Below are 25,246 nucleotides of genomic sequence, written 5' to 3'. Positions count from 1 at the left end.
GCAATTGTTTTTCAATTTTTTTTTCCATGTGAACATGCGCTTGATGGATGACTTTGATGTTGCGTGGCATCTTGCTTTGTTTACAGTGTCTCATGCAGGAGCACTGCATTTGTCAGGTTAAAAAGAACCACAACTTTTAAAAATATGTCTCGGGACTCCTGTGGTCTGTTGCACTGTGTCTTGATTTTTACAGCGCAAGAACACTTTTGGTCTGAACAGGCTTTACAGACTATTTCCTGTGTGTTTACATCATGTCTTAATCATGGGCGACGCAAGCAGATTTGCAAAACGTAAGATGGCAGGGGAAGAGTCATTCATTTTTATGAGTAAAGCTCTACCTGTTTTTTTAGGGTTAGGTTTAGGGGTAGGGTTAGGGGTTGGGTTATTGTTTATCCAATCAATCAGATAGCGCTTCACTGAAATGTTCAATTAGGTATCACTCCTCTCATGAATATAAACAAGTCATCCTCTGCGATAAAGCGATAAGCACTCTTGCCTGTAAAGCTGAGATTTTGCCCTTACCAGCCACAACCGCGACAAGCAACAGGACTTTTTTCCGTTGGTTGATGTCTATTTCTGCCGTGTCATGCTGGATAACTCCACCCACAGGGAAATCTCATTGGTCCAAAATCCTACTCCTCATAGCTGTATACTGAACATCAAAAATTTTCTGATTGGCTGAGATTGTGCAGGATTTTCATTTTAATTGTTGACAGACAAATGAGTTGTCACTGGAAACTTACTATGGTGTTCACATTGAGACAAACTTTGCTTAGAGTCAGACTACTGTTAAAAAATGGATGACCTTTTTTATATTTTTTACTTCGGTGTCTTTGCAAGTCGTTGTTCACCTTCATAGATGACTGAAGCCCTGGTTGATGTGCCTTAAGAGACAAGGAGCACACATACTGCAGAACCAACTTTAACACTGTGTAATAACCAGGTGCAATGTGAGTAGTTTCAGGGACAAGCAATTTGTCTGTCCACACTGAACATGAAACTGCTGCATGACATGGCACGATCACAGCCAATAAGAACATATTTGATGCTTAATGTACTGTACAGTTATGAAAGAGAAGGATTGCAGGTTGACAGGTAAAATAAATGTTTTATTAGTATTAGTATTATTTTATGAAATATGTAGCCATCTCCACCAAGGCGGCTGCACTTGCACACTTTTGTCTCTGTAGAGTTGCGATGGACAATTACCTTATTTTCATGGCCAGGAGTCATGATCAGAGTCAGATTACATCAGGGTTTATTGGAAAAGCCTTTCAACTACTTAAACATTCCATGAACGACAAACGCTGAATCAGCACGATAAATTTGTGAAAACAAACACCAAAAAATGGCAAACAATGCCAAACGGATTAACGCACTGATCCAAGTAAACACAACCATTTGAAGTTGGTGTTTGTTGAAAATTAAACTAGCTTTCAGATGAAATGATTACCCTCCTTCTCTGCCCATTCCTCTGTTTTATAGCTCTAGTATCCTTGTCCAGTCCCTCACCTGAAGCCTGGACCTCCATGATGTACTGGTGGAGGTCTTGTCCCTGCTGTATGACCTCATAGGTCATGTTGCTCATGGCAAGTTTGCGTTCAGTGTGTCTGTGGAGTCTCTGTTCAGCCAGTGTTAGTTCCTCTGTGTTAAAGTCAGATGCCTGACGCATTAGATCCTGTTTCCATGTGTCAAGCTCACCCATCACCTACAGACAGAAGGCAGAAGTTACCAGCTCATACTTATGAGGTAAACAGACAATAAACACACACAAATTTAATCTGTAGAGCAAACAGCAGAGAATTAGAGTAAAATGACTTAAAGTCCCTTTAAGACAAGTCACTTCACTTGGCGGCCACCTTACCAACTATGTTCTATATAGGTAACAGGCATACAATTCCGAATTCTGTCAATAACATACAGTATTTCCAATCAGCAATAAAATATGCAAACAAATGTTTTGTACAATTTGCTTTTACCTCATCACAGTAAAAAAAAAAAAATTTTTCAGGCTGGTCCATTTAGTTTACATGTGTGTTGTACAGTAAAAAAAAAATATCAACAAGGCAGTTTTCTTTTAACTGAAAGGCGGACTTTTATTCCTGCAGCCACCATATTGAGTGTTATGATTTTTCAAATTCATTTTTCTATGAGTGGTTTGTTCTCTATTCACCTTTGGGACAGGGAAGATTAATTAAGGTATTAAACAAGCAAGAATAGAAAGCCAAATACACACAGGAGAATAAATAGTCATATGCATGTTGCAAAGCAGCACCCAAACAACTGATTGAAGATTAAAACATTCAGTGTTACATGATGACGTACACAAAGGCACACAGATATACAAAGACAGGCATACAAAGGCACGTCTGTTCATATAATTCTACACCAGATATGCAGTTTGGGCTCAGGCCATCAAACACACACACCTCCATGGCATACTGCTCAAAGATCCGGAGCTGCAGGAAGATGTCCAGTTTGATCCTGCGCTCGTGGTAAAGCTCCTCCATATGAGCCTGAGCTTCATCCAACTGCTGGAGAACCCCTTCAATATGAGCTACTGAACTGGTGTGAGGCAGCTTATTACAGGCCAATGCTGAGTCCCTGTATGAGCACACACAAACATTCAAGTACAAATCGATATCAATAGTGGATTTGTTAGTCCAGAAGTAGTATATCAGCATGCCATCACAAATATGGAAAGGACTTCTTCAGAAGCAATTCTGAAAAGAATATTATTAAAATGTATCTTTAAATTGAAAATTGCTGGAGCTACGGACTTTTAGTAAGCATACTTTATCAGGCACATTGAGCTGGGATGCTCATACATGAGACATGAGCTCAAATCAGGACAGATCCTGTTCCCTTCTCTTCTCCCAATCATTTGCTGTCATCTCACCCCCCCCCCCCCCCCATTAAAGAAATAGAAAAAGGCCAGCACCGTGGTACAGTGATCATACTCATGCTCATGAGAAATTGTAACTGTGAATTTCATGATTTAGGTCCCATCATAGTACAGAGACTAAACATATCAGGCTTACAAATGACTTGCTCTTATCATCTGACCATGGCAGCATCTCTCTTCTAGTGCTTTTAGATCTTAGTGCTGCCTTTGATACCATAGATCACGACATTCTCTTGAAAAAGCATTAGCATGGCTGAGGTCCTATTTATCCAACCACTACCTCTTTGTTTGTGTTAACGAGGAATTTTCAGATCAAGTATAAGTAAAGTATGGAGTGCCACAGGGCTCAGTTTTAGGTCCTCTACTATTCTCCTTGTAAATGTTTCCACTGGTAAACTTTATCAGGAACCATGGAATTAGTTTTCATTGTTATGCCGACAATACTCAGCAATATATTTCTTCAAGACCTGGTGAGATTTCCCAATTCTCCAAGTTAGCAGAGTCTATCATTGATTTCAAAGACTGGATGGCTAGAAATTTCCTTCTACTCAATTCTGACAAAAACAGAGGTATTAATTATTAGACCAAAAACCTCTAAAAATAAGATGCTAGAATATAATTTGTCTTTTGATGGATGTACAGTTAAGAACTCGGGTGTTATGTTTGATAGCAATCTATCCTTTGATAATGAAATTTCTAATGTTTGAAGAAGAGCAGTTTTCCACCCCATAAATATTGCTAAGTTATGACACATGCTGTCTGTTTCTGGTGCCAAAAAGCTAATTCATGCATTCATGACTTTAATACTAGATTATTGAAATGCACTACCGAGTGGATGTCCCTCAAGCTCAATAAATAAGATTCAGTTAGTTTAAAATGCAGCAGCATGAGTGCTCACTAGAACCAAGAAATATAATCATATCAGCCCAATTTTATCGTCACTACATTGGCTGCGTGTTAAGTTTCGTATCAATTTAAAATGTTTGCTAATTACCTACAAAGCTTTGAATGGTCTATCTCCTCAGTACGTAAGCAACCTTCTATCCAGCAATAATCCATCATGTTCACTACAATCACAAAATTCCATCCTGTTGATAGTACTTATAAAAATTCACAAAAGGAGGTTGATCCTTTTCCTATTTGTTTCCTAAACTATGCAGTAGCCTTCCTAACATTGTGTGGGACTCAGTCACACTCTTTCAGTTTAAGTCTAGACTAAAGACTCATCTCTTCAGCCAGGCATACACATAATTTATCCCTCAACCTGTAGTTAGGCTGCATTAGTCATGTCTGCTAGAACCGGAAATACATCTCATATTCATATGCACTTATATTCTTCTATTTGTTTCCGTCACATCCTTGGGATACATATTCCCAGGTTATCAGCGCCTGTCAATTCCAGCTCCGGTCCAGCCCGATATTCAACTCCCACTGCTGTGTGTCATTGAGTGATGACTGCTAACTGCAGACTGTGCCAAACAGACAGTGAGGGGCACTTAGATGATCACTGACCACGTTTACATGCACTTAAGAAAACGGTTTTCCAGTATTCCAGCGTTTTTGCAGAAAGCGGCATTCTGAAACATCATGTAGACGAGAACACAAATTTCCTTACACCATTTAAAGGATTAAGAGAAAGCAGTTTAACACACCTAGGTTTCTCTAGAGAAAGTGGCTTAATGTGGCCATGTAAACACATAAGCAGCGTTCTAACAGGTTTTTCAGGAGTGCGCATGTGCATGGAACAGACCAGAGAACAAACTTCATAGGATGAAGCCCAACAACAAGTCAAAACAGCAGAAATAATTCAACATTTCTGGGACTACAGTGGGAAAAGCACATACATGGAATGTATGGAATACATAGACAGTAAATGAATGCCAACTATAGACTTCATCAACCAAATAAAAAAAGGAAACTGCATCTACAAGCACTTTCACAGTCAATTCAGGATGGACTTCAAAGACACTTAATCATTCATCTTACAATTCATTCACTTTAGTTTTAATCATTGCCCACCAACATCTACTCAGTTTATTCAATTAATACATGACTTGTATAATAAATATATAACTAATATTGTCATTATATTCATGCTGTATAGCCAGAGGGGAACTGGCTTCCCCATCTGAGCCTGGTTTCTCCATAAACTAACATCTTGTGGAGTTTTGGGTTCCTTGCTCACTGGAAATCTAAAGACAAATAATTTTTAAAGCATGATTTTCAATCAAGTTTTCATTTAAACCTAGTTATAAATGGAAAATACTGTTGGAAAATAAATGTTTTATGGCAAAACTGTCATGAGCGGTGAATGCACCAGTTGGCTGAAGAGAGTTTTCAAACTCACCGCAGGTGCTGAATAAGCTCCTCCCCTTCTTTGATGACATTGAGCGTGGCATCCAGTGTGCTGCTCTGCTGCTGCTGAAACTGTCTGATCAGCTCCTGAACAGCATCCACAGACTCAGAGTTCACCAACGGCTCCACCAGAGACTTCTGCAGATCCTCCATCCACGACCACAGCTACAGACAGACAAATAGGTAGACATTCAGCAGACAGACAGACAGACAGATAGACAGACACATCAGACAGACAGACCGACAGACAGACAGACAGACAGACAGACAGATAGATAGATAGACAGATAGATTGATAGATAGAATATAATTTCACTCATGAACAGAGGAACTCTTACATCAGTTTGTGTGTTTGTACATTACCTCTTTAGTGTGGGTGTGAAAAGACACAGAGATATCCAGCAACAGTTTCCTCTGCTCCACCCTGCGGACAAACTCTTGAACTCTGACCTCTAGGTGATGGGCTGCAGCGTAAATTTCTTCAGGATCACACTCTCCCGTCTGAGCCAGCTGCTCCGCTGCTTCCAATAGCTTATCTGCATTAGTGTAAGTATTCTGGTGTAGGAGAGAGAGATACAGAGACAGAATATAATATAACTAGAGAGAAAGAAGCACATTAGAAACATATTACATAAATATTAGCAGAATGTTAACAGGATAAGTCCATAAAAAAGGGAAAAATACATCTCTAGCATGTAGAATTGACAACACTAGTCCCACCAATGTTTTTGCTGGTTTATGCTTTATTAACGTTAATGCGCTAATTTCGATTAAATATTTGTAATTAATCGCATGCGTTAACGCATTACTTTTGACAGCTCTAATCTAAACACAAACATGATATTTCAAGCTAAAATTTTTGTTACTTTAGTGGAGTAGTTTTCGACTACTTACAAATGTGGTTAGAGTGATTTGATCACAAAACATTTTGGACCCCATTACACCTGTAAGCTGTTGAGTGCCAACTTGTGATTGGATCGGCCGAAATGGATCTTACTACCAGGTATAACAGGATCTGTGATGAATGGTATCACTACTACAGCTCATTTGCTCTGCTCTCAAGATGCACACACACAAACACTAAACAGAGTTTGTTCTAACCTGAGCCACCTCCTGGAAGTCGTCATGTCGTTTTTGTAGCGCTCGTGCTCTGTGCACAGATTTTCCAACTCCTGTGTGTTTACTGAGGAACGCCTCTCCATGGTTTTCAATCCAGTCCAAGACCTTAGCACACACACACACGCACACACACAAGCTGTAATTAAAAGTTGGGCAAAATCTTCTGCCGTTTTCCAGTGGACTTTTTAAATTATAGGATCAATCAGGCAGATTCAATTTATATCAAGCTTTATTGGCAAGATAAACTTAAGTGTACATTGTCAATGCATTATAAGACACCATCCATTCAAATATAAAACAAATTAAATGCTGAAGTTTAAAATATCAAAACTATTATTTTCTCTGGCTGTCGATCAGTCTTTATATCACGCACATGCTGGGTCTCTCTCACGTGGTTTAGTTTTGATACTGGTTCAGATGACAGTAAGTGAGCGTTTTCAGGCAACGTGAAGAGATATGGCAGATATATTTGATTGTCTATTCCGAATTTAAAGGTGAAATGTGTAATTTTGCACCACTAGCATCACCAAACAGTGACTGCTTTTAAACATGTTTTCCCTACCGTCTTACATTGGCTGGACAAACAGATAGTCAAAGTCCATACAAGATATTCCAAGTCTTCTATAGGCATACAACCCAAAATTTAAGTAATTTTTCAGTGAAAATCTTGACATCTTGAAACAATGCAAGTTCTCACATAAATATGTCACACAAAGCATGAGAGTGAAGCAGAGCGATGTGACACTCCACTCAATAATCTGCTCAATGCGCGTGCGCTCTGCTCAACCGCTCACGGCCCAAGTGAACGCTCCGCTCAAGTACCGGTAAAAAAACGTTCGCTCAAATCCCGCTCCAACATGAAATTTCTCTGTAGTAGACTATACTTGTTTCCAGGCACGCACACATGCCCAAGCAACTGCCCCTTTGCCCACGTGGAATGAGGTGCCGCTCTGGGTGAAATATAGGCCATATGCCGACATTTATTCAATTACAAAATGCTTAGTAACGTACACTTCTGAAATTATGTGATTGTATTGTTGTGTTTTAGTATATAAAACCTCGCTGTTTATTTTGTCATTGTTTACAACAGCTGTTAGATAATCGTGTCTAACTGACCATCGTTATCATTTGTAATCAGTCAAATATTTCTCTGTTAGCACATTGCCACTGAACATCTTCAAATAATGCCATACCATTTTTTTCAGTTCTAACTACCTTTATTTACTTTAAACAAGTCATCAAACATGCCACTACAAGTGATAAAACATATGTGGGGTGGCGCAGAAACTCGCATATGTGCAAATTCATGCTTTTCAGATTAAACTGGATCTGAGTGACACAACCGACCCAGAAAAACACAATCTTTTCAACTTTAAAGTCTGTTTAAGTCGTTTATGGCAATAATGAAAATATGGACTGGTACCAGGAAAATATTACAGGTTTTCCAATTAAATTTTTTTATTGATTCATAGATACAAAACAAAGAAAAAAACAACAAATATACAATGAATTAACATTTAAAATTTAACCCCCACTAATAACCCTCCCCAATCACCAACCCCACCCTGACCCCCAACGAACACCCCTGTGGTCACATATAATAATACACACACACACACAAAAAGAAAACAAAAAAGAAAATATAATAAACATACATAATTAAACTAAACTTTTCTCTCCACAGCCCCTCCCCGAGTGTCCCCCAAAAATAATAATAAAAAAAATAAAAATAATTGCCCCATTTCCTATCAAACAAGTCCCAAATCCCAAGCCTTCTACTTGCCACCTCCTTGAAAGCTGCCACCCTCCCCATCTTCGCACACCACTCCGGAAATGAGGGCGCTCTATCCGACTTCCATCCCCTTAAAATAATTTGCCTGGCAATCATGATACTGGTCATAACCCAATTTTTTATGTGTTTATCCCCCAAATTTTTGACCGCCCCATCACCCAAAATAGAGAGTCTGGGGCAAAGTAAAATTTGAGTGCCCAAAACATCACACATAAAGCTCTGAACCTTCAACCAAAATTCTTGGATCTTACCACACCCCCCAAAAACATGGGTTGTGTCTCCATCTTCTGACTGGCATCGCCAGCAGGTGAGTGTATCTTTTAAGACCAAGCCTATACAATCTAGAGGGGGTCCAATAGAATCTATGTAAAATCTTGAATTGCATAAGGCGCACCCTTGCATCTCAAGATGCAGACTTGTCGTTTTTTTAGAATCCTAGCTCACACTCCCTCCTCCAATTCCAAGTTGAAATCTTTCTCCCATAGTTTCTTGACAGAATTTAAAGCTCCGTTCCCCAGACTCTGAATTAGCAGGGAGTAATACACTGATGCCTAATAACCTTTTCCAAAAGCAGTAATCACCTCCCCAGAGTATCTACTGCTTTAGGGGGTGTGTGCTACTCCCAAAAACAATACAGAGCAGGTGACGCAGCTGTAAATACCTAGAACTGAGATCTGGGAATCCCAAAATGTTGAACCAAATTTTAAAAAGATCTCAACACTCCACTCTCATATAGGTCACCGAGTGTAGTAACCCCCCTCCCAATCCACTCTGACCAGCAGAAAGGGGACTTATTAATACATAATTTAGGGTTCAGCCATATGCTTGAGGCAACATTTAAATAAATGTCAGAATTGGACACTTTTGTCCATACCGAGTGCAAATGCGAGATAACGTAATTTAACTTCTCTGATTAGTTTGATAGAAAGGCTTTGCAATGGCAAAATAGGGGCAAAAACTTCCTGTTCACTGCAAAACCAGGGAGGGGCTCTCTCAGGTGGAAGTGACCAATGAGCCAAATGTCTAAGACCAAATGCATGATAATAAAACAAAATCTTGGGTAGGCCTAGACCACCATTGTCAAAAGGCCTATGTAACTTATTAAAATGTAATCTGGGATGCTTACCATTCCAAATGAAGGACTTCGCTATGCTATCAAATTGCTTGAAATAAGAGAGGGGGACATCTACAGGGAGAGACTGTAACAGGTAGTTACATTTTGGAATACAATTCATTTTAATAACATTAACCTTCCCAATAATAGATAAATGTAATGAAGCCCATCTGCCCACATTGCTCGAAAAACTTTTTATTAAGAGGTCAAAATTAACTCTAACTAAATCAGACAAATTTGATGGGAATAAAATGCCCAAATATTTAATGCCCTGTTTGGGCCACTGGAAGGCGCCCGGCTGGAAAGCTGTTACTGGGCAGTACGCTGTCAGATCCAAAGCTTCGGATTTAGACCAACTGACTCTGTATCCTGAGAACTTAATAATAGTAAAAAAAAATTAATAATTCTATGGAGGCAAGGCATAGATCTAATGGGGTCGGAGACAAATAATAAAATATAATCTGCATAAAGCAAAAGCTTATGCGCCACACCACCCGCCACCACCCCTGGAAAATCATCTTCCCTTCTTATCGCGGCAGCTAATGGAAGTAAGCAAGACAGAATAATAATGGGGAAAGAGGGCAGCCCTGCCAGGTGCCCCTATCCAGAGTAAAATAATCTGAAATTAATCAATTTGTTTGTACCGCCGCTACCAGGTGTATATAAAGTAACTTAATCCATCCAATAAAAGTATTCCCGAACCCGTATATTTCCAAAATCTTAAAAATGTAATCCCATTCTACCATATCAAACGTCTTTTCGGCGTCAAGTGAGATGACCGCGACTGGAATCTGATCATTCGCCACTGACCACATAATATTGATGAAACACCTAATGTTTTCAGAAGAGCTGTGGCCCCAAATAAACCCCACCTGATCTATATATATAAGAGATGTCATAACACAACTTAATCGGTTAGCCAGAATTTTTGACAATATTTTTTATGTCTAGCTGGATCAGGGAAATTGGACAATAACTTTTACACTCACTTGGATCTTTGTCCTTTTTAAGAATCAGACTGATTCGGGCTTGTATCATGGTTGGCAGAAGCTTTCCATTCTTTAATGATTCCGTATAATCTTCTAACAAATGTGGAGCCAGTTCTGTAGTATAAGATCTAAAAAACTCAGCGGCAAAGCCATCTGGCCCCGGTGCCTTGACAGTAGGCAAGGCCTTAATTACCTCTCCAAGCTCCTCCAAGTTTATCTCAGAATCAAGAGAATTTTTTTGCTCAATCGTCAGTTTAGGAAGTTCTAATGGTTCCACAAAGTTTCTAATGTCTTCATCAGTAGACGAAGATGTGGAACTATAGAGATCAATTAATATCAATGGCTGAGGTAAATATTTCACCACCAGCAGAATTCACTGAGGGAATGGTAGAAAAAGACTCTCTCTGCTTTATCTAGCCAAATATCTAGCCAAAAGCTTCCCTGCTTTGTCCTCCGACTCAAAATATGACTGTCTTGTCCTGAATAGCCAAAACTCCACTTTCTGCAACAAAATAGTATTATATCTGTATTTCAATCAGGTCAATTCTCTGAGGCCATCAGACGACATTCGGCACTTCAGCTCTGCCACGACACTTTTAATATTCCCTTCCAACTCCACGATTAATCATGCTTTGGATTTTTTGATGAATGAGGCATACTGTATGATCTGACCCCTAAGAACTGCCTTAAGTGCCTCCCATGCCATGCCCACAGAGGATACTGAGGACCAGTTGGTCTCCATATAGACACTGATTTCAGCCTTTTGCATTTGTTGGAATTCAGGATTTTGCAAAAGGGATACAATAAAGCGCCAACTATATGATTTCTTTTTCTCCGTTTGTGGCAACACCTCTAAACTCACCAGGAAGTGATCTGAGGCTAAGATGCGTTTCTTGAAGAAATACTACATCATATTTCTTATGTTTAAGAAAAGAAATAACCTTCCTTCTTTTTATGAGGTGCCCCAACCCATTCACCCAACCCATTCACAGAAAAAATTGATTGTGTGTCAAAAATAAAATTATAACAACCACATTCCAACATTAGTGCAAAAATCAAATCCCGAACATCCCCCCGAACAAAAAAAAAAAACAGAAAAAAAAAAGTGCGCATTAACACAGTGCATGACAGCGCCAACCAGCGTCCATCCCTCTGAACTCAAACAGTCCATGTATGCCTACGAGAACCCCCCATGACAACTTTGCCATTGGATTGCTCAAGTCCGGTCCGAGACAGAATTACACAACAGAAAATAATCTATAAAACAAACTTCAGCCCATAGGAGGCATAAGCACAAAGAATGTGCAGATTCATCCACAAACTGTCCCAAAGGAGTGTTATTCCACAAAACAAATTACAGCTGCTAGGCGGAACCAGCACAAAAAGAAACAAAAAAGGCGCTCAGCTTCCTCGGACAGTCAAGTGAATATTCAGTGAGTCAGGCCCACTCGGCTGCAACATGAGAACCACAAATAACTTACTCAGTCATTGACTTTATGAAGGACATCGCTTGCTGTGGGCATGTGAATGTTTTACGGCCATCCTTAGTATCTATTCTCAATTTGGCCGGGAACATCAGTGCAAAAGCGACCTTCTGTTGATGTAAGAGTTTCCTGCATTCCTTGAATCAATCACGTTTCTCTCTTGTCGAATTCGCAAATCTGGGAACAAGAAAATGCTGTGGTTCTTCCAAGAAAGCCTTCCTTTACTCCTCGCCTCGCATAACATGAGATCTTTATCGGGCCTGTCTCCCTCCACGGATCTCCGAGCCGGAACTCTGTGAGCTTGATCGATTTCCAGCTTATGGCCTGTTATGTCGAGCAGACTCGTGAAGAGCTCATCTAGGAATTTCACCATATCTCGGCCTTCTTCGTCCTCAGGAATTCAAACAATTCGGACGTTGTTTCGCTGGTTACGATTCACCAAGTCTTCCAAGTTTTCCCAAATGCGCTCCAAGTCCGCCTTAGTTGCTAGCGGGTTAGCAGCTAATTCCCTCTCCAATGACTCCAGATAATTGATCCGTTTCTCAACATCTGCCACTCTTGAAACCAACTCAGTGAATTTAGTCTCCATGGCAGTGATCGATCAACGTATTATAGCAAGATCCTCCAAGTCAGCAACAGCCTTCGTCAGAATTGCCGAGACGCTCGTTAACTGACGCCGAATTTCCCGCACTTCACCGTCCAAATTGACTCCCGGGCTTTCGGCCTGCTACTCAGGGGCTTCAGCTTGAGCACGTAAGTGTCTTTTAATGTCTCCAGAGCCTGATTAAACTGATTAAATTATTACTGATTAAATGCTATCAGACTTTAGGTCTGTAAATTAAAATGAGCAATTTCTCATTTTCTAATTTTGTGTTCAGTTCTAAAGGGCGTATTAAGTTATCCAGAAAAGAGCATTGAATGTTCCTCTTTTTCAGTATTGTTGCTTGATTAATATTCCCTACAAATTTACAGTATACACTGCATCCGGAAAGTATTCACAGCGCTTCACTTTTTCCACATTTTGTTATGTTACAGCCTTATTCCAAAATGGATTAAATTCATTATTTTCCTCAAAATTCTACAAACAATACCCCATAATGACAACGTGAAAGAAGTTTGTTTGAAATCTTTGCAAATGTATTAAAAATAAAAAACGAAAAAAATCACATGTACATAAGTATTCACAGCCTTTGCCATGACACTCAAAATTTAGCTCAGGTTCATCCTGTTTCCACTGATCATCCTTGAGATGTTTCTACAACTTGATTGGAGTCCACCTGTGGTAAATTCATTTGACTGGACATGATTTGGAAAGGCACACACCTGTCTATATAAGGTCCCACAGTTAACAGTGCATGTCAGAGCACAAACCAAGCCATGAAGTCCAAGGAATTGTCTGTAGACCTCCGAGACAGGATTGTATCGAGGCACAGATCTGGGGAAGGGTACAGAAAACTTTCTGCAGCATTGAATGTCCCAATGAGCACAGTGGCCTCCATCATCCATAAATGGAAGAAGTTTGGAACCACCAGGACTCTTCCCAGAGCTGGCCGCCTGGCCAAACTGAGCGATCGGGGGAGAAGGGCCTTAGCCAGGGAGGTGACCAAGAACCCGATGGTCACTCTGACAGAGCTCCAGCATTTCTCTGTGGAGAGAGGAGAACCTTCCAGAAGAACAACCATCTCTGCAGCACTCCACCAATCAGGCCTGTATGGTAGAGTGGCCAGACGGAAGCCACTCCTCAGCAAAAGGCACATGACAGCCCACCTGGAGTTTGCCAAAAGGCACCTGAAGGACTCTCAGACCATGAGAAACAAAGATTGAACTCTTTGGCCTGAATGGCAAGCGTCATGTCTGGAGGAAACCAGGCACCGCTCATCACCTGGCCAATGCCATCCCTACAGTGAAGCATGGTGGTGGCAGCATCATGCTGTGGGGATGTTTTTCAGCGGCAGGAACTGGGAGACTGGTCAGGATCGAGGGAAAGATGAATGCAGCAATGTACAGAGACATCCTTGATGAAAATCTGCTCCAGAGCGCTCTGGACCTCAGACTGGGGCGAAGGTTCATCTTCCAACAGGACAATGACCCTAAGCACACAGCCAAGATAACAAAGGAGTGGCTACGGGACAACTCTGTGAATGTCCTTGAGTGGCCCAGCCAGAGCCCAGACTTGAACCCCATTGAACATCTCTGGAGAGATCTGAAAATGGCTGTGCACCGGCGCTCCCCATCCAACCTGATGGAGCTTGAGAGGTCCTGCAAAGAAGAATGGGAGAAACTGCCCAAAAATAGGTGTGCCAAGCTTGTAGCATCATACTCAAAAAAGACTTGAGGCTGTAATTGGTGCCAAAGGTGCTTCAACAAAGTATTGAGCAAAGGCTGTGAATACTTATGTACATGTGATTTTTTTTCGTTTTTTTATTTTTAATAAATTTGCAAAGATTTCAAGCAAACTTCTTTCACATTGTCATTATGGGGTATTGTTTGTAGAATTTTGAGGAAAATAATGAATTTAATCCATTTTGGAATAAGGCTGTAACATAACAAAATGTGGAAAAAGTGAAGCGCTGTGAATACTTTCCGGATGCACTGTATGTACGAACTGTATGCAATCTAAAGGACTGTGGTTAATTATATAATAATTACTCTGGACTATGGTTAATTATATAATATAATTACTCTGGACCCAACTCACCCTGCCCACTACCTTTTTGAACTGTTGCCTTCTGGCTGACGCTTCAGAGCTCTGAGCACCAGAACCGTCAGGCACAGGAACAGTTTTTTTCTTCAGGCTATCCATCTCATGAACAGTTAAATTGCCCCATTGAGCAATAACTATGTGCAATACACAGTTTAGTCTTTCTTATATTTATCCAACACATCCAACCTCTTCTGCCATTTCATTCCTCTGAAAAAAAAAAACAAAAAAAAAAAACATTTGCACTGTACATAACAGATTGTATTAGATTTGTATTAGACACACTACCCGCGTGTATGTGTGTATGTATGTATGTATGTATGTGTGTGTCTGTACGTATGTGTATAATTAGTTTTTATTTTGTATTATTATCTATGACTTGCTGCTGTTTTTGTATTGTTTTTGTATTGTTGTACACTGGAAGCTCCTGTCACCAAGTCAAATTCCTTGTATGTGTAAGCATACTTGGCAATAAAGCTGATTCTGATTCTGATTCTGATTATTATATAAGTAAATACCATGTACCCCCTTTGTTTTTCCTTGATATTTTTAAAGCAGCGTAAAGTGAATCTGGATTTTGTATGCGTCAAACGATCATGTGTTGTGCGCGCACTCTTTATGTGTACAGCAGTGTTTAACCGTGGATTTAACAATCCAAAAATATTCATCCTGCATAAAGTGAGATTTTGTCCAATATACAGTATATGTTAGATGAAATCATGTTTAATGATCCTAAAACAAATAATACATATTTAATCCACGAATTACACTGCCTTCCTTTAAGAAAAGTTTTTTTCTATTGTAGGCTATAATCATTTATAGCTTTTTTCTCTGCGCATGAACGCAGCAAGTGATGTCGGAAGATGGTATCCGCAACCACTGATCTTGTGTCAGTGTTTTTGTTTTTTTTACGTTTCAATTATCATTAAGGTATGGATTTGGCTTTGGGAAACTGACCAGCATTTATGTGCCACTTTATCCCGGAGCTTAAATCGAAAGCAACGGGCGGTCGATTAAGTGAGATAATTCCCCTATGAAATTCTCTATGTGAGAGCGGAAATCATTACCAATCAAATGCTCAGTTGTACAATGGAGGCATGAAAGCAAAATGCTGCACCTGCAAATTAACACTGATCCGCAAGATCATACATGTTTATTAGTTTTGATGCAGGGATTTTGTGTGTGTGTTCACTGGGATTCAAGGAAATATGCTTTGCCAATATACAGTATTGTTAAGCTTACATATTAAATTGAGGGTGCTTTAACATTCACAACTACGCAAAACCTAGCCTGCATCTAGCTGGCAGCTGCACTGACATGAGTGCAAAACAACAAGATACCTTACCATCTACTTATCTCTTAATTCATTATCGAATGGTAGTGTAGCCTACTAGCTCACCTTTTGCTGCGCTACCATGTTCACGTAAAACATCCTCGTGCTCTCTGGCAATGTGATGCTTAAGATTCCAAAGGGAATCTTTGCTCATTTTCACAGTCTCTCCACTCCCGTTCGATTTCTTCTCCTTCCTAGTTCTTAGCTTTGATTTTTACTTTACATTTATGTATAAGGTTTGCAACTTCACTAAAATAATTTTTGAACTCTATAACCTCAGGCTGATTGCTCATTTCGCAGATTCCCAAACCAGCATACCATGAAGTGCATTTTGGGTTGAGTGAGCGGCACTGAGCGGCCTGAGCAAGCGGAGTGGAATCTTAAAAAAGGTGCTCTCCACTCAGGTGGAATTATCCCCCACACAAGTCACATTAACTACTTTTATGATACTCTTGGATCCTTTTTTATACTATAAAGACATTAACAATCAACTGCCACTGTATTGAAAAAATGGACAAGGATATTACAATTTCTCCTAAATGTGTTATGTGCATAAAAAAGAAAGTCATACAGTATGTGTTTGGAATGACATGAGGCTGAGTAAATTATGACAGAATTTACAGTCTCTGCACAGCACTCAAGCTCTTTACAGCTGTATGCTAAACAGTGAACTCTGATGTGGTCCTCTGAAAGCAACCTGAACCCCATTTATTAAAAGAGCTTTTGGGCAAAAACAGCAGAATAAACAGTTCACACTGAAAAGAACTTCCTGTGATCTGTTCATCTGCAAGGGGAAATTCTTCTCCACCAGAAGTCCATTGCACGAAATTAACTATCACGTGGTTTCCCATTGAGGTGACTGTATTTAGTCCACGGAATTGCACAACGCGAAGGTAAAAGTGGCCACGTCTTAAGAATAAATTGATGTAAAATTAATGTTGATAGCATAGCTCAGATTTTTTGTTCCAGGAAGAATTTTGAGATAAATATTTGAGTTCATATTGAAATCTCTGCCTTTGGATAGAGTAGCCGACTTTGGTATCTTGGTAAATCTGAGCACAGTTTGAGACATTGCTGAGATCTCTTCTGAAAAGACACATGAAATTACTAAGCTCTTTTTCTCAGGAGAAATATTTGAGAAGCAGGAGTTATTAAAAGTCTCCATTTGCTCCACATTTTATCTTCTTGCTGTCTTTGAGAAATAATTGAGATAGAGAAGAGATTTCATTTGTGATTTCTCTTTCCAACGGGAACTTATTAAACACATACTGATCGCAAGAGCTTAAATAGTTCAATGTCAAGGGTCTCAGAGGTATTTTGGAAAGGTTGACCAACCTTTAGCAGTTAGAAGTCACAGCTCTTAGGTTCAGTGCACAAGCTCAAAGCCCGAGCAGGCCTGATTTCTCTCTAAAGAGGCCCTGTAAAGGTTCCAGTCACATCAAAGAAACAACACAGCCCTGACAGAGAGCCAGTGAAGCTATAACAAAAAGGCCCTGAAGGCGACGGCCACAGGAAGTGAAGTGTATTGTTGGAGGTATTGACTGGAGGCCAAGCACAATACTGTGGTCCCTTGAGGACACTGAGGCAATCTCAGTCAGTTCTATGAGTCACAGTCCATGTCACTTCCACTAATATTCTCTGCACTTGATATTTTGTTCTGCAGTGGGTGAAACATCTTTACATGCAAATATCTACAAACAACTGCTGAAAGGTTGAGAGTCTATGGTCACATACAGGTGCATCTCAATAAATTAGAATGTCGTGGAAAAGTTCATTTATTTCAGTAATTCAGCTCAAATTGTGAAACTCGTGTATTAAATAAATTCAATGCACACAGACTGAAGTAGTTTAAGTCTTTTGTTCTTTTAATTGTGATGATTTTGGTTCACATTTAACAAAAACCCACCAATTCACTATCTCAAAAAATTAGAATATGGTGACATGCCAATCAGCTAATCAACTCAAAACACCTGCAAAGTTTTCCTGAGCCTTCAAAATGGTCTCTCAGTTTGGTTCACTAGGCTACACAATCATGGGGAAGACTGCTGATCTGACAGTTGTCCAGAAGACAATCATTGACACCCTTCACAAGGAGGGTAAGCCACAAACATTCATTGCCAAAGAAGCTGGCTGTTCACAGAGTGCTGTATCCAAGCATGTTAACAGAAAGTTGAGTGGAAGGAAAAAGTGTGGAAGAAAAAGATGCACAACCAACCGAGAGAACCGCAGCCTTATGATTGTCAAGCAAAATCGATTCAAGAATTTGGGTGAACTTCACAAGGAATGGACTGAGGCTGGGGTCAAGGCATCAAGAGCCACCACACACAGACATGTCAAGGAATTTGGCTACAGTTGTCGTATTCCTCTTGTTAAGCCACTCCTGAACCACAGACAACGTCAGAGGCGTCTTACCTGGGCTAAGGAGAAGAAGAACTGGACTGTTGCCCAGTGTTCCAAAGTCCTCTTTTCAGATGAGAGCAAGTTTTGTATTTCATTTGGAAACCAAGGTCCTAGAGTCTGGAGGAAGGGTGGAGAAGCTCATAGCCCAAGTTGCTTGAAGTCCAGTGTTAAGTTTCCACAGTCTGTGATGATTTGGGGTGCAATGTCATCTGCTGGTGTTGGTCCATTGTGTTTTTTGAAAACCAAAGTCACTGCACCCGTTTACCAAGAAATTTTGGAGCACTTCATGCTTCCTTCTGCTGACCAGCTTTTTAAAGATGCTGATTTCATTTTCCAGCAGGATTTGGCACCTGCCCACACTGCCAAAAGCACCAAAAAATGACCATGGTGTTGGTGTGCTTGACTGGCCAGAAAACTCGCCAGACCTGAACCCCATAGAGAATCTATGGGGTATTGTCAAGAGGAAAATGAGAAACAAGAGACCAAAAAATGCAGATGAGCTGAAGGCCACTGTCAAAGAAACCTGGGCTTCCATACCACCTCAGCAGTGCCACAAACTGATCACCTCCATGCCACGCCGAATTGAGGCAGTAATTAAAGCAAAAGGAGCCCCTACCAAGTACTGAGTACATATACAGTAAATGAACATACTTTCCAGAAGACCAACAATTCACTAAAAATGTTTTTTTTATTGGTCTTATGATGTATTCTAATTTTTTGAGATAGTGAATTGGTGGGTTTTTGTTAAATGTGAGCCAAAATCATCACAATTAAAAGAATCAAAGACTTAAACTACTTCAGTCTGTGTGCATTGAATTTATTTAATACACAAGTTTCACAATTTGAGTTGAATTACTGAAATAAATGAACTTTTCCACGACATTCTAATTTATTGAGATGCACCTGTACTTCAGATGCCCTCAGTCATGACTGTTTATTGTTAATGTGTGTGTGTGTGTGTGTGTGTGTGTGTTTGTGTGCATGTACTGTATGCTTGTCTGTGTGATGCATGTGTGCGTGCATGTGTAAACATGCATGCATGTCCATGTGAAATATGCATATGTGTATATATGTACATGCTGATGCATGTCTGTGTGAGTCACCTGTTGCACATCTTGTTGAAACACACATAGCTGCAGTCTCTGGTGCAGTCGGAGCTTGCAGTGTTGCAGGAGACCCTCTAGTCTGCGATACTGATGAACAACCTCATGGATCACCTCTAGAACCCCCCTCATAGCCTGACTATAGTCAGCCCCAGCTGTCAGAGACCCAGAGTCAGCTGGCGGCTGGGGCCTCTGCAACACATCCAGCAGGGTCTTTCCTTTCTGACTGACCTAAGATCAGAATCACCACAGAGCTTTAGTCATTTGGATAAAAAATACTACTTCATTCAAATATGTCTTAAGATTTTGTGGCAGGGCAACCAAAGACATACACAGTATTAGTTTTTTTAATAAAAGTCATAAATATGAAAATAAAAAATAAAAAATAGAACACAACGGCCCCTTTTACAGTAATTCAGCTTATGAAGTGCTCACTTCTGTGTATGCTGTGGAGACCTGCTCGTACAGATTCTGGTGGTTGTGAATGGCCATCTCAAGCTCCTGCGTTGCTGTCGGCAACCCACTTTCACTGCATGACTTCACCCAGCCCTCCATGCTGGACAGAAACTAATAGTACAGGGAGAGAACACCCTCTTAAACTATACAGCATGAAATGTCCATGTAATAAAAACAGAGAGGACAAAGAGACATTTGAACATACTCATCAAAAACAAGCATAGACATAATTAAAAAGAACTGCTGATAATCTCACAAATTGGGGTCATAAATCAAAGGCATGACTTAGCTATGTGTGCATATTTAGACAAATGAGTTATTAGTAAAGGAAGCAGAGTAAACTGAGAGGAACCTAAACCACAGTTGCACAGAATAGAAATTTGGAATTGTTTGGAAAAAATAATTCAAGGTGACAAATTAATGATAAAATGTGGAATAGGAAATATACATAGATACTGGGTAAATGATAACATTATTAGGGGTGTAAAAATAAATTGATACATTGTGATGCATTGATCAGAAAATGAAAACTTAATATATGGATTAAAATGTATTACAGTATGTGTTCATTTCTTATTCATAATACAATTATTGACCTATTTTCAGTTGTAAAAATCTTATGACTCATACCAAAATAATAAAATAAGATGAACTTTTACCATGTTTAGTAAATAATGATAATTTAATCAAATTGTTATAACGCATTGCTATAACCACCCCTTCGAATAAAAAAAAAAAAAAAAAAAAAAAGGAAGGAAGGAAGGAAGTGGTGGAACAATAAACCATTCGGCTCGATGCCAAACACTAGCCATACCGGGTAGTGGTCCAATGTCTTAACACAGGGTAGTGAAAAATTGCTTGCATGCTCTTATTCACAGTGGGATGAAATAGACTAAAATTTTGGACCTAACACCTAAGCTCTCTAAGAATGGCTAGTAGCAAGGGGTTATCGGCACATAAAAATATGAATCTTTCAAATCAATTGACACAAAATAGACCAGCAGACGGACATGACACAAAATCTCCACAGGGCCTATCCAGCATGCATGAATAACGAGGTATTAAATTTGTGTTGTGACATGGCAGCTTTCTGGCATGTCACCAACAACAGTAAAAATTGGCATGGAAGTGACCTGTGTCATGCCACCAACTCATTCCCGGCTCGCCACATCGGGGAAACCTAGAGGGCTGCTATGGGACATGGAGGCGCCTTAAATCCCTGTGTTGCGACATGGCTTCTGGCATGAAGTCTACAACAGTAAAAACGGGGCAAAACTGCCATGTGTTACAGGGCAGATGTCACACTCTCGTTCCCTGCTCAAAACAGTGGGGAAAGTGAAAAAGTTCATTCCTGACAATTTTTAGTCAGGGGTGTCATTCCATGGACACCGGGCCACCCGGGCCTGCCAAATTCCTGAGCAGAGATCTTAGTGGCCGGGGTGCCAATTTGTGGCATGGTACTTTTAACAAGCAAAGCAAAGTTGACATCTGAAATCTCACTGAACAGGGAAAACATAAAGCCATAATGTGCAGCTCTGGAAAGAACAGCACCGAAGGCGAAACTTGGAGGCATGCCAACATGGTGAACCCCTCCTTTTTTTAAGGCCGATTTGTCCTGTTTCCCACCCTCGAGGGAAAATACGGTAAGTGCCCCACCTGAGTGTATACACGTCTCCCCAATGAAAGCCCAGCATCCAGCAATATAGCATCCCCCTCATCGCCGCCAAACATGATCATATCATGCGTGACATTACAATAACACAGAAGTGTTCAAAGGATATGCTTTTAGCTGGAGCACGCAGGGAGATGGAGTTCTACTTACTGACCAGGTGCAGATTAGAACAGTGACATGATGGTTTAGGGTTCCAGAGTACGAGAGATGACAATGTGAACCTGAAAGAGGAGAAATTCTGATGGTGTGGCACTGGGTTCCAGTTTATATGCCTGCAATGATGCAAGCATAGGGCGGAGCGCCAAGTGCCACCAGTCAATCAAATGGTGATGGTATAAGGTAAGGTGTAGAATAGAAGCGAACAACTAAAAAAATGACTGAGGGGCCTAAAGTTGGTAAAAATTTTAAGGATTTACATTATAATCTTAATGTGCTCAAAAACAGTAAGAATCAGATACCAAGCTGCCCAGTCGTACCTGTTCAGACTTTTGGTGAAACACAGTGGATATGGCCAGGATGGCGCTGCGCTCCTCCAGCGCTGAAGCAAAACTCTTCCAGTCCTGATCTAACTGACTGGAGATCTGCTGGATCTGATCCGCTGCGTAATGGCCCGCCTCACACAGACGTGATGCCACAGAGACGATACGTGAGATATTCACATATGCATTCTGAAAAAATGAATGAGAGAGAGAGAGAGAGAGAGAGAGAGAGAATAGCAGTGGGGAAGACATGAAAACAGATGAAAGAGATATACAGAGGGAAAAAGGTCGGGGGGTGGGGAGAAAGAGACAGGGTGGCAGACAGAATAACACTGTTAAATTTGTAAAAAGAATCTGCATTTATGTTATTTGATTTTGTCCTGCTAACTGTATCAAGGCTGTCTACTTTTAGCATTCCCTTAGAACAGCTGGATGTCCTACCATAGAGTTCATGGCAAAGTGGTCGTGCTGGGTCTGCAAATCTGCTGCATGCTGGTAGCTTACGCCAATGTCTGTGAGTGACTGCAAGAACAGCTCTTTATTGTGTCCTATCCACTCAAACATCTATAGAGAAAAGGAGAGAGAAAAAGAGAGAGAAAGGTGGTGTTGGAGGGGTCAACATTCACAGACAGTTTGGTTCCAAAAACTTCCTGTACTAAATGCTTAGAAACACATAAAGTAGCAAACTATGATCATGGGCTGTATATTACCATACTGGACCAATCCAACTGCATGCTTATGCATAAATATTTAGAAAAGAGCAGACAAAATTGCTCAACAGTCATTGTAGGCCATTGGGTGATTTAGCTCTCTGTTAGTATTGTAGGGATCTACATGTAAACCTTAATATAAACTCTCTCTCTCTGTCTGCTTTACAAGTAATATCCGTTTGTATTTCGGCTCTAGTGGAGCACAGATGGGCTCAGTCAGCAGGACTGAGGAGTGTGAGACTGCCTCTCAGTTTGGGTTTAAACAGAGCACAAGGGCTCCTGCAGATTTTCTGCCACATAAGGGAGTACAGTGAAAATATCATAATAATTTCAATAAATCATTATTTACATTTTTGCATTACTTTTATTTAGGATCCAAAATTTACTTTCTGTCACACCTGCCAGATTTTTTGGGGGGGGGATTTTTCCCCTTTTTCTCCCAATTTGGAATGCCCAATTCCCAATGCGCTCTAAGTCCTCGTGGTCGTGTAGTGATTCGCCTCAGTCTGGGTGGCGGAGGACGAATCCCAGTTGCCTCCGCGTCTGAGACAGTCAACCCGCGCATCTTATCACGTGGCTTGTTGAGCGCGTTGCCACGGAGACATAGCGCGTGTGGAGGCTTCACGCCATCCACCGCGGCAACCACGCTCAATTCACCATGCGCCCCACCGAGAACAAACCACATTATAGCGACCACGAGGAGGTTACCCCCCTGTGACTCTACCCTCCCTAGCAACTGGGCCAATTTGGTTGCTTAGGAGACCTGGCTGGAGTCACTCAGCACACCCTGGGATTTGAACTAGCGAACTAGCGAACTCCAGGGGTGGTAGCCAGCGTATTTTACCACTGAGCTACCCAGGCCCCCCACACACCTGCCAGAATTGAGATAATTTACTGGCCATAAATATTCCTTACATGCCATAAAACTGTATTTTGAAAAATTGTTAAGGCTGTCAATTGGTTACAACTTTTAATTGAAATGTTGATTACTTCATTAAATTGCTTGCAGATATAAATTTTAGCTGAGTAAAGCCACCAAATGAAGATAAAAACATAATGGTGGTATTTTAAGCTTGAATTGCTCCAATCATTGGAGTTACTTATTACAGAAATGAACATACAGGTCAGGGAACATGATTATGTAAATTTTTTATTGTGAGGTTTTTTTTTTTTTTTGTTTGTTTTTTTATAATCACACTAAATGTATGCATTATAATTGACAGCCCTAATATTTATTTATTATTAAAATATATGTTTTTGAATCTATGAAAATTGCATTTGGCTACAATAATGGAATTTTTGTTTTTTACATTGCATATTGCATTATGAGCCTGTCTCTAGCTGAAACTGCATCTGTCAAAAACATGAAGAAATTTGATTTTGTTCCTAATATTTTAATTTTGGTGGCTTAACACTAGAAATATTCCACATACTGTACGTGTTCCACATATTTCACATACAGTAGGTACTCAACCAGAAGAGGCTTAGTGCCGCTGCAATCACTGTGTGGATTAGTCATTATCAGCTCTAAACTGCTAAGGGGCGCTATAACCATAGAATTTCAACAGGCCAGAGCTGAACGCCTCAAAGCTCTTTCTAGCATTGTCACGACCATTTAATTGGAGGAGGTAAGGCACGTTAAGCTTGTTTTGCCAACCGCCATAAAAGAAAAGAAGAAAAAACAGCAAGTAATAAAAGCAAGAACACCACAACAACTTTTAGTTGCTGGTTGGACGTTGCAATGGAGAAGCATGTTAAACCCTTTCCTGCAACATTCAGGATTTATGAGGACACCCACCATCGGAGACTGATTTGTTTCCATTTATTCATTCACATTTTATTAGAGAATTGTCATTTGTGAGTATTTTTATACATTTGCACAGACGTTATGAGTAAGCATCATTAGGCAGCATATTCAAACAATTGTAACTTTAAAAACTGTCAAGACTCCCAGGCTATTGGCAGAACCTTTGAAAACATGGTGTCCGCTGAACACCAATTCTGGCTTAATTTTTTCAGGTCTGAGCAACAAGGACAAAGCTGTTCTGCTTGATGCTCCCGTGTCACAGCAGGGCCTCTTCAGTGACGCTATAAAAGGCTTCACGAAAGGTTTCGGTCAGCTAAAAAGCAATCGCTGACTTACAAATACATCCTGCTGAGGTGGGTGGTATTGTAGCTCAGCCGGTTCGCTCATGCTTCCCTTTGGGCAGCGCCCAGCAAAACAAATTGCCCTTTCTGGCCCTCACCCCAGCGGACAGGTACCTTCTGGGCATGACAAGCATTCCTGATGGTCCAGGACCTGTAAAACAGGGACAAATTACCATGGACCACTACCACTCCAGCTCCAGAAAAACCCCAGAATGGGATTGAGGTCTTTCGGCATCTCCAACTGGGTACCGAACACAGTATGTGGTTCAGTTTGCAAGGCGACCGCCTCGCTTCAACAGCATTTCTCTCCTCCACTGTGTCATGCAGGACGTGACAATCCTATGCTCAGAGGTACAGAATCTCATCGCCAAAGACGTGATAGAGAGCGTACAGATAGGCAAAGAACAGAAATGCTTTTACAGATGTTACTTTCTAATCACCAAAAAGAGCGGTGGGCTGCAGCCCATACTGAACTTGTGGCACTTG

At 40.5% G+C, this 25,246-nt stretch overlaps 1 protein-coding gene across 1 annotated transcript in view; it reads right to left on the bottom strand.

Annotated features, from left to right (window-relative positions):
• LOC127446262 (kalirin-like) overlaps positions 1-25,246 on the bottom strand; it is a 158,422-nt gene that overhangs the window by 81,117 nt on the left and 52,059 nt on the right. The window contains exons 6-14 of the mRNA XM_051707027.1: positions 22,344-22,466; positions 21,900-22,091; positions 19,731-19,862; positions 19,296-19,526; positions 6,362-6,484; positions 5,624-5,815; positions 5,253-5,425; positions 2,430-2,604; positions 1,513-1,708 (exon numbers count right to left, since the gene is read on the bottom strand). Coding sequence (XP_051562987.1) covers positions 1,513-1,708; positions 2,430-2,604; positions 5,253-5,425; positions 5,624-5,815; positions 6,362-6,484; positions 19,296-19,526; positions 19,731-19,862; positions 21,900-22,091; positions 22,344-22,466 — 1,537 coding nt within the window. The remainder of the gene's footprint in view (positions 1-1,512; positions 1,709-2,429; positions 2,605-5,252; positions 5,426-5,623; positions 5,816-6,361; positions 6,485-19,295; positions 19,527-19,730; positions 19,863-21,899; positions 22,092-22,343; positions 22,467-25,246) is intronic.

The sequence above is a fragment of the Myxocyprinus asiaticus genome, chromosome 9 (genome assembly GCF_019703515.2).
Source record: "Myxocyprinus asiaticus isolate MX2 ecotype Aquarium Trade chromosome 9, UBuf_Myxa_2, whole genome shotgun sequence".
Taxonomy (NCBI): domain Eukaryota; kingdom Metazoa; phylum Chordata; class Actinopteri; order Cypriniformes; family Catostomidae; genus Myxocyprinus; species Myxocyprinus asiaticus.
The sequence above is the reverse complement of the archived record's forward strand: the minus strand, read 5'-3'. Positions and strand labels throughout refer to the sequence as shown.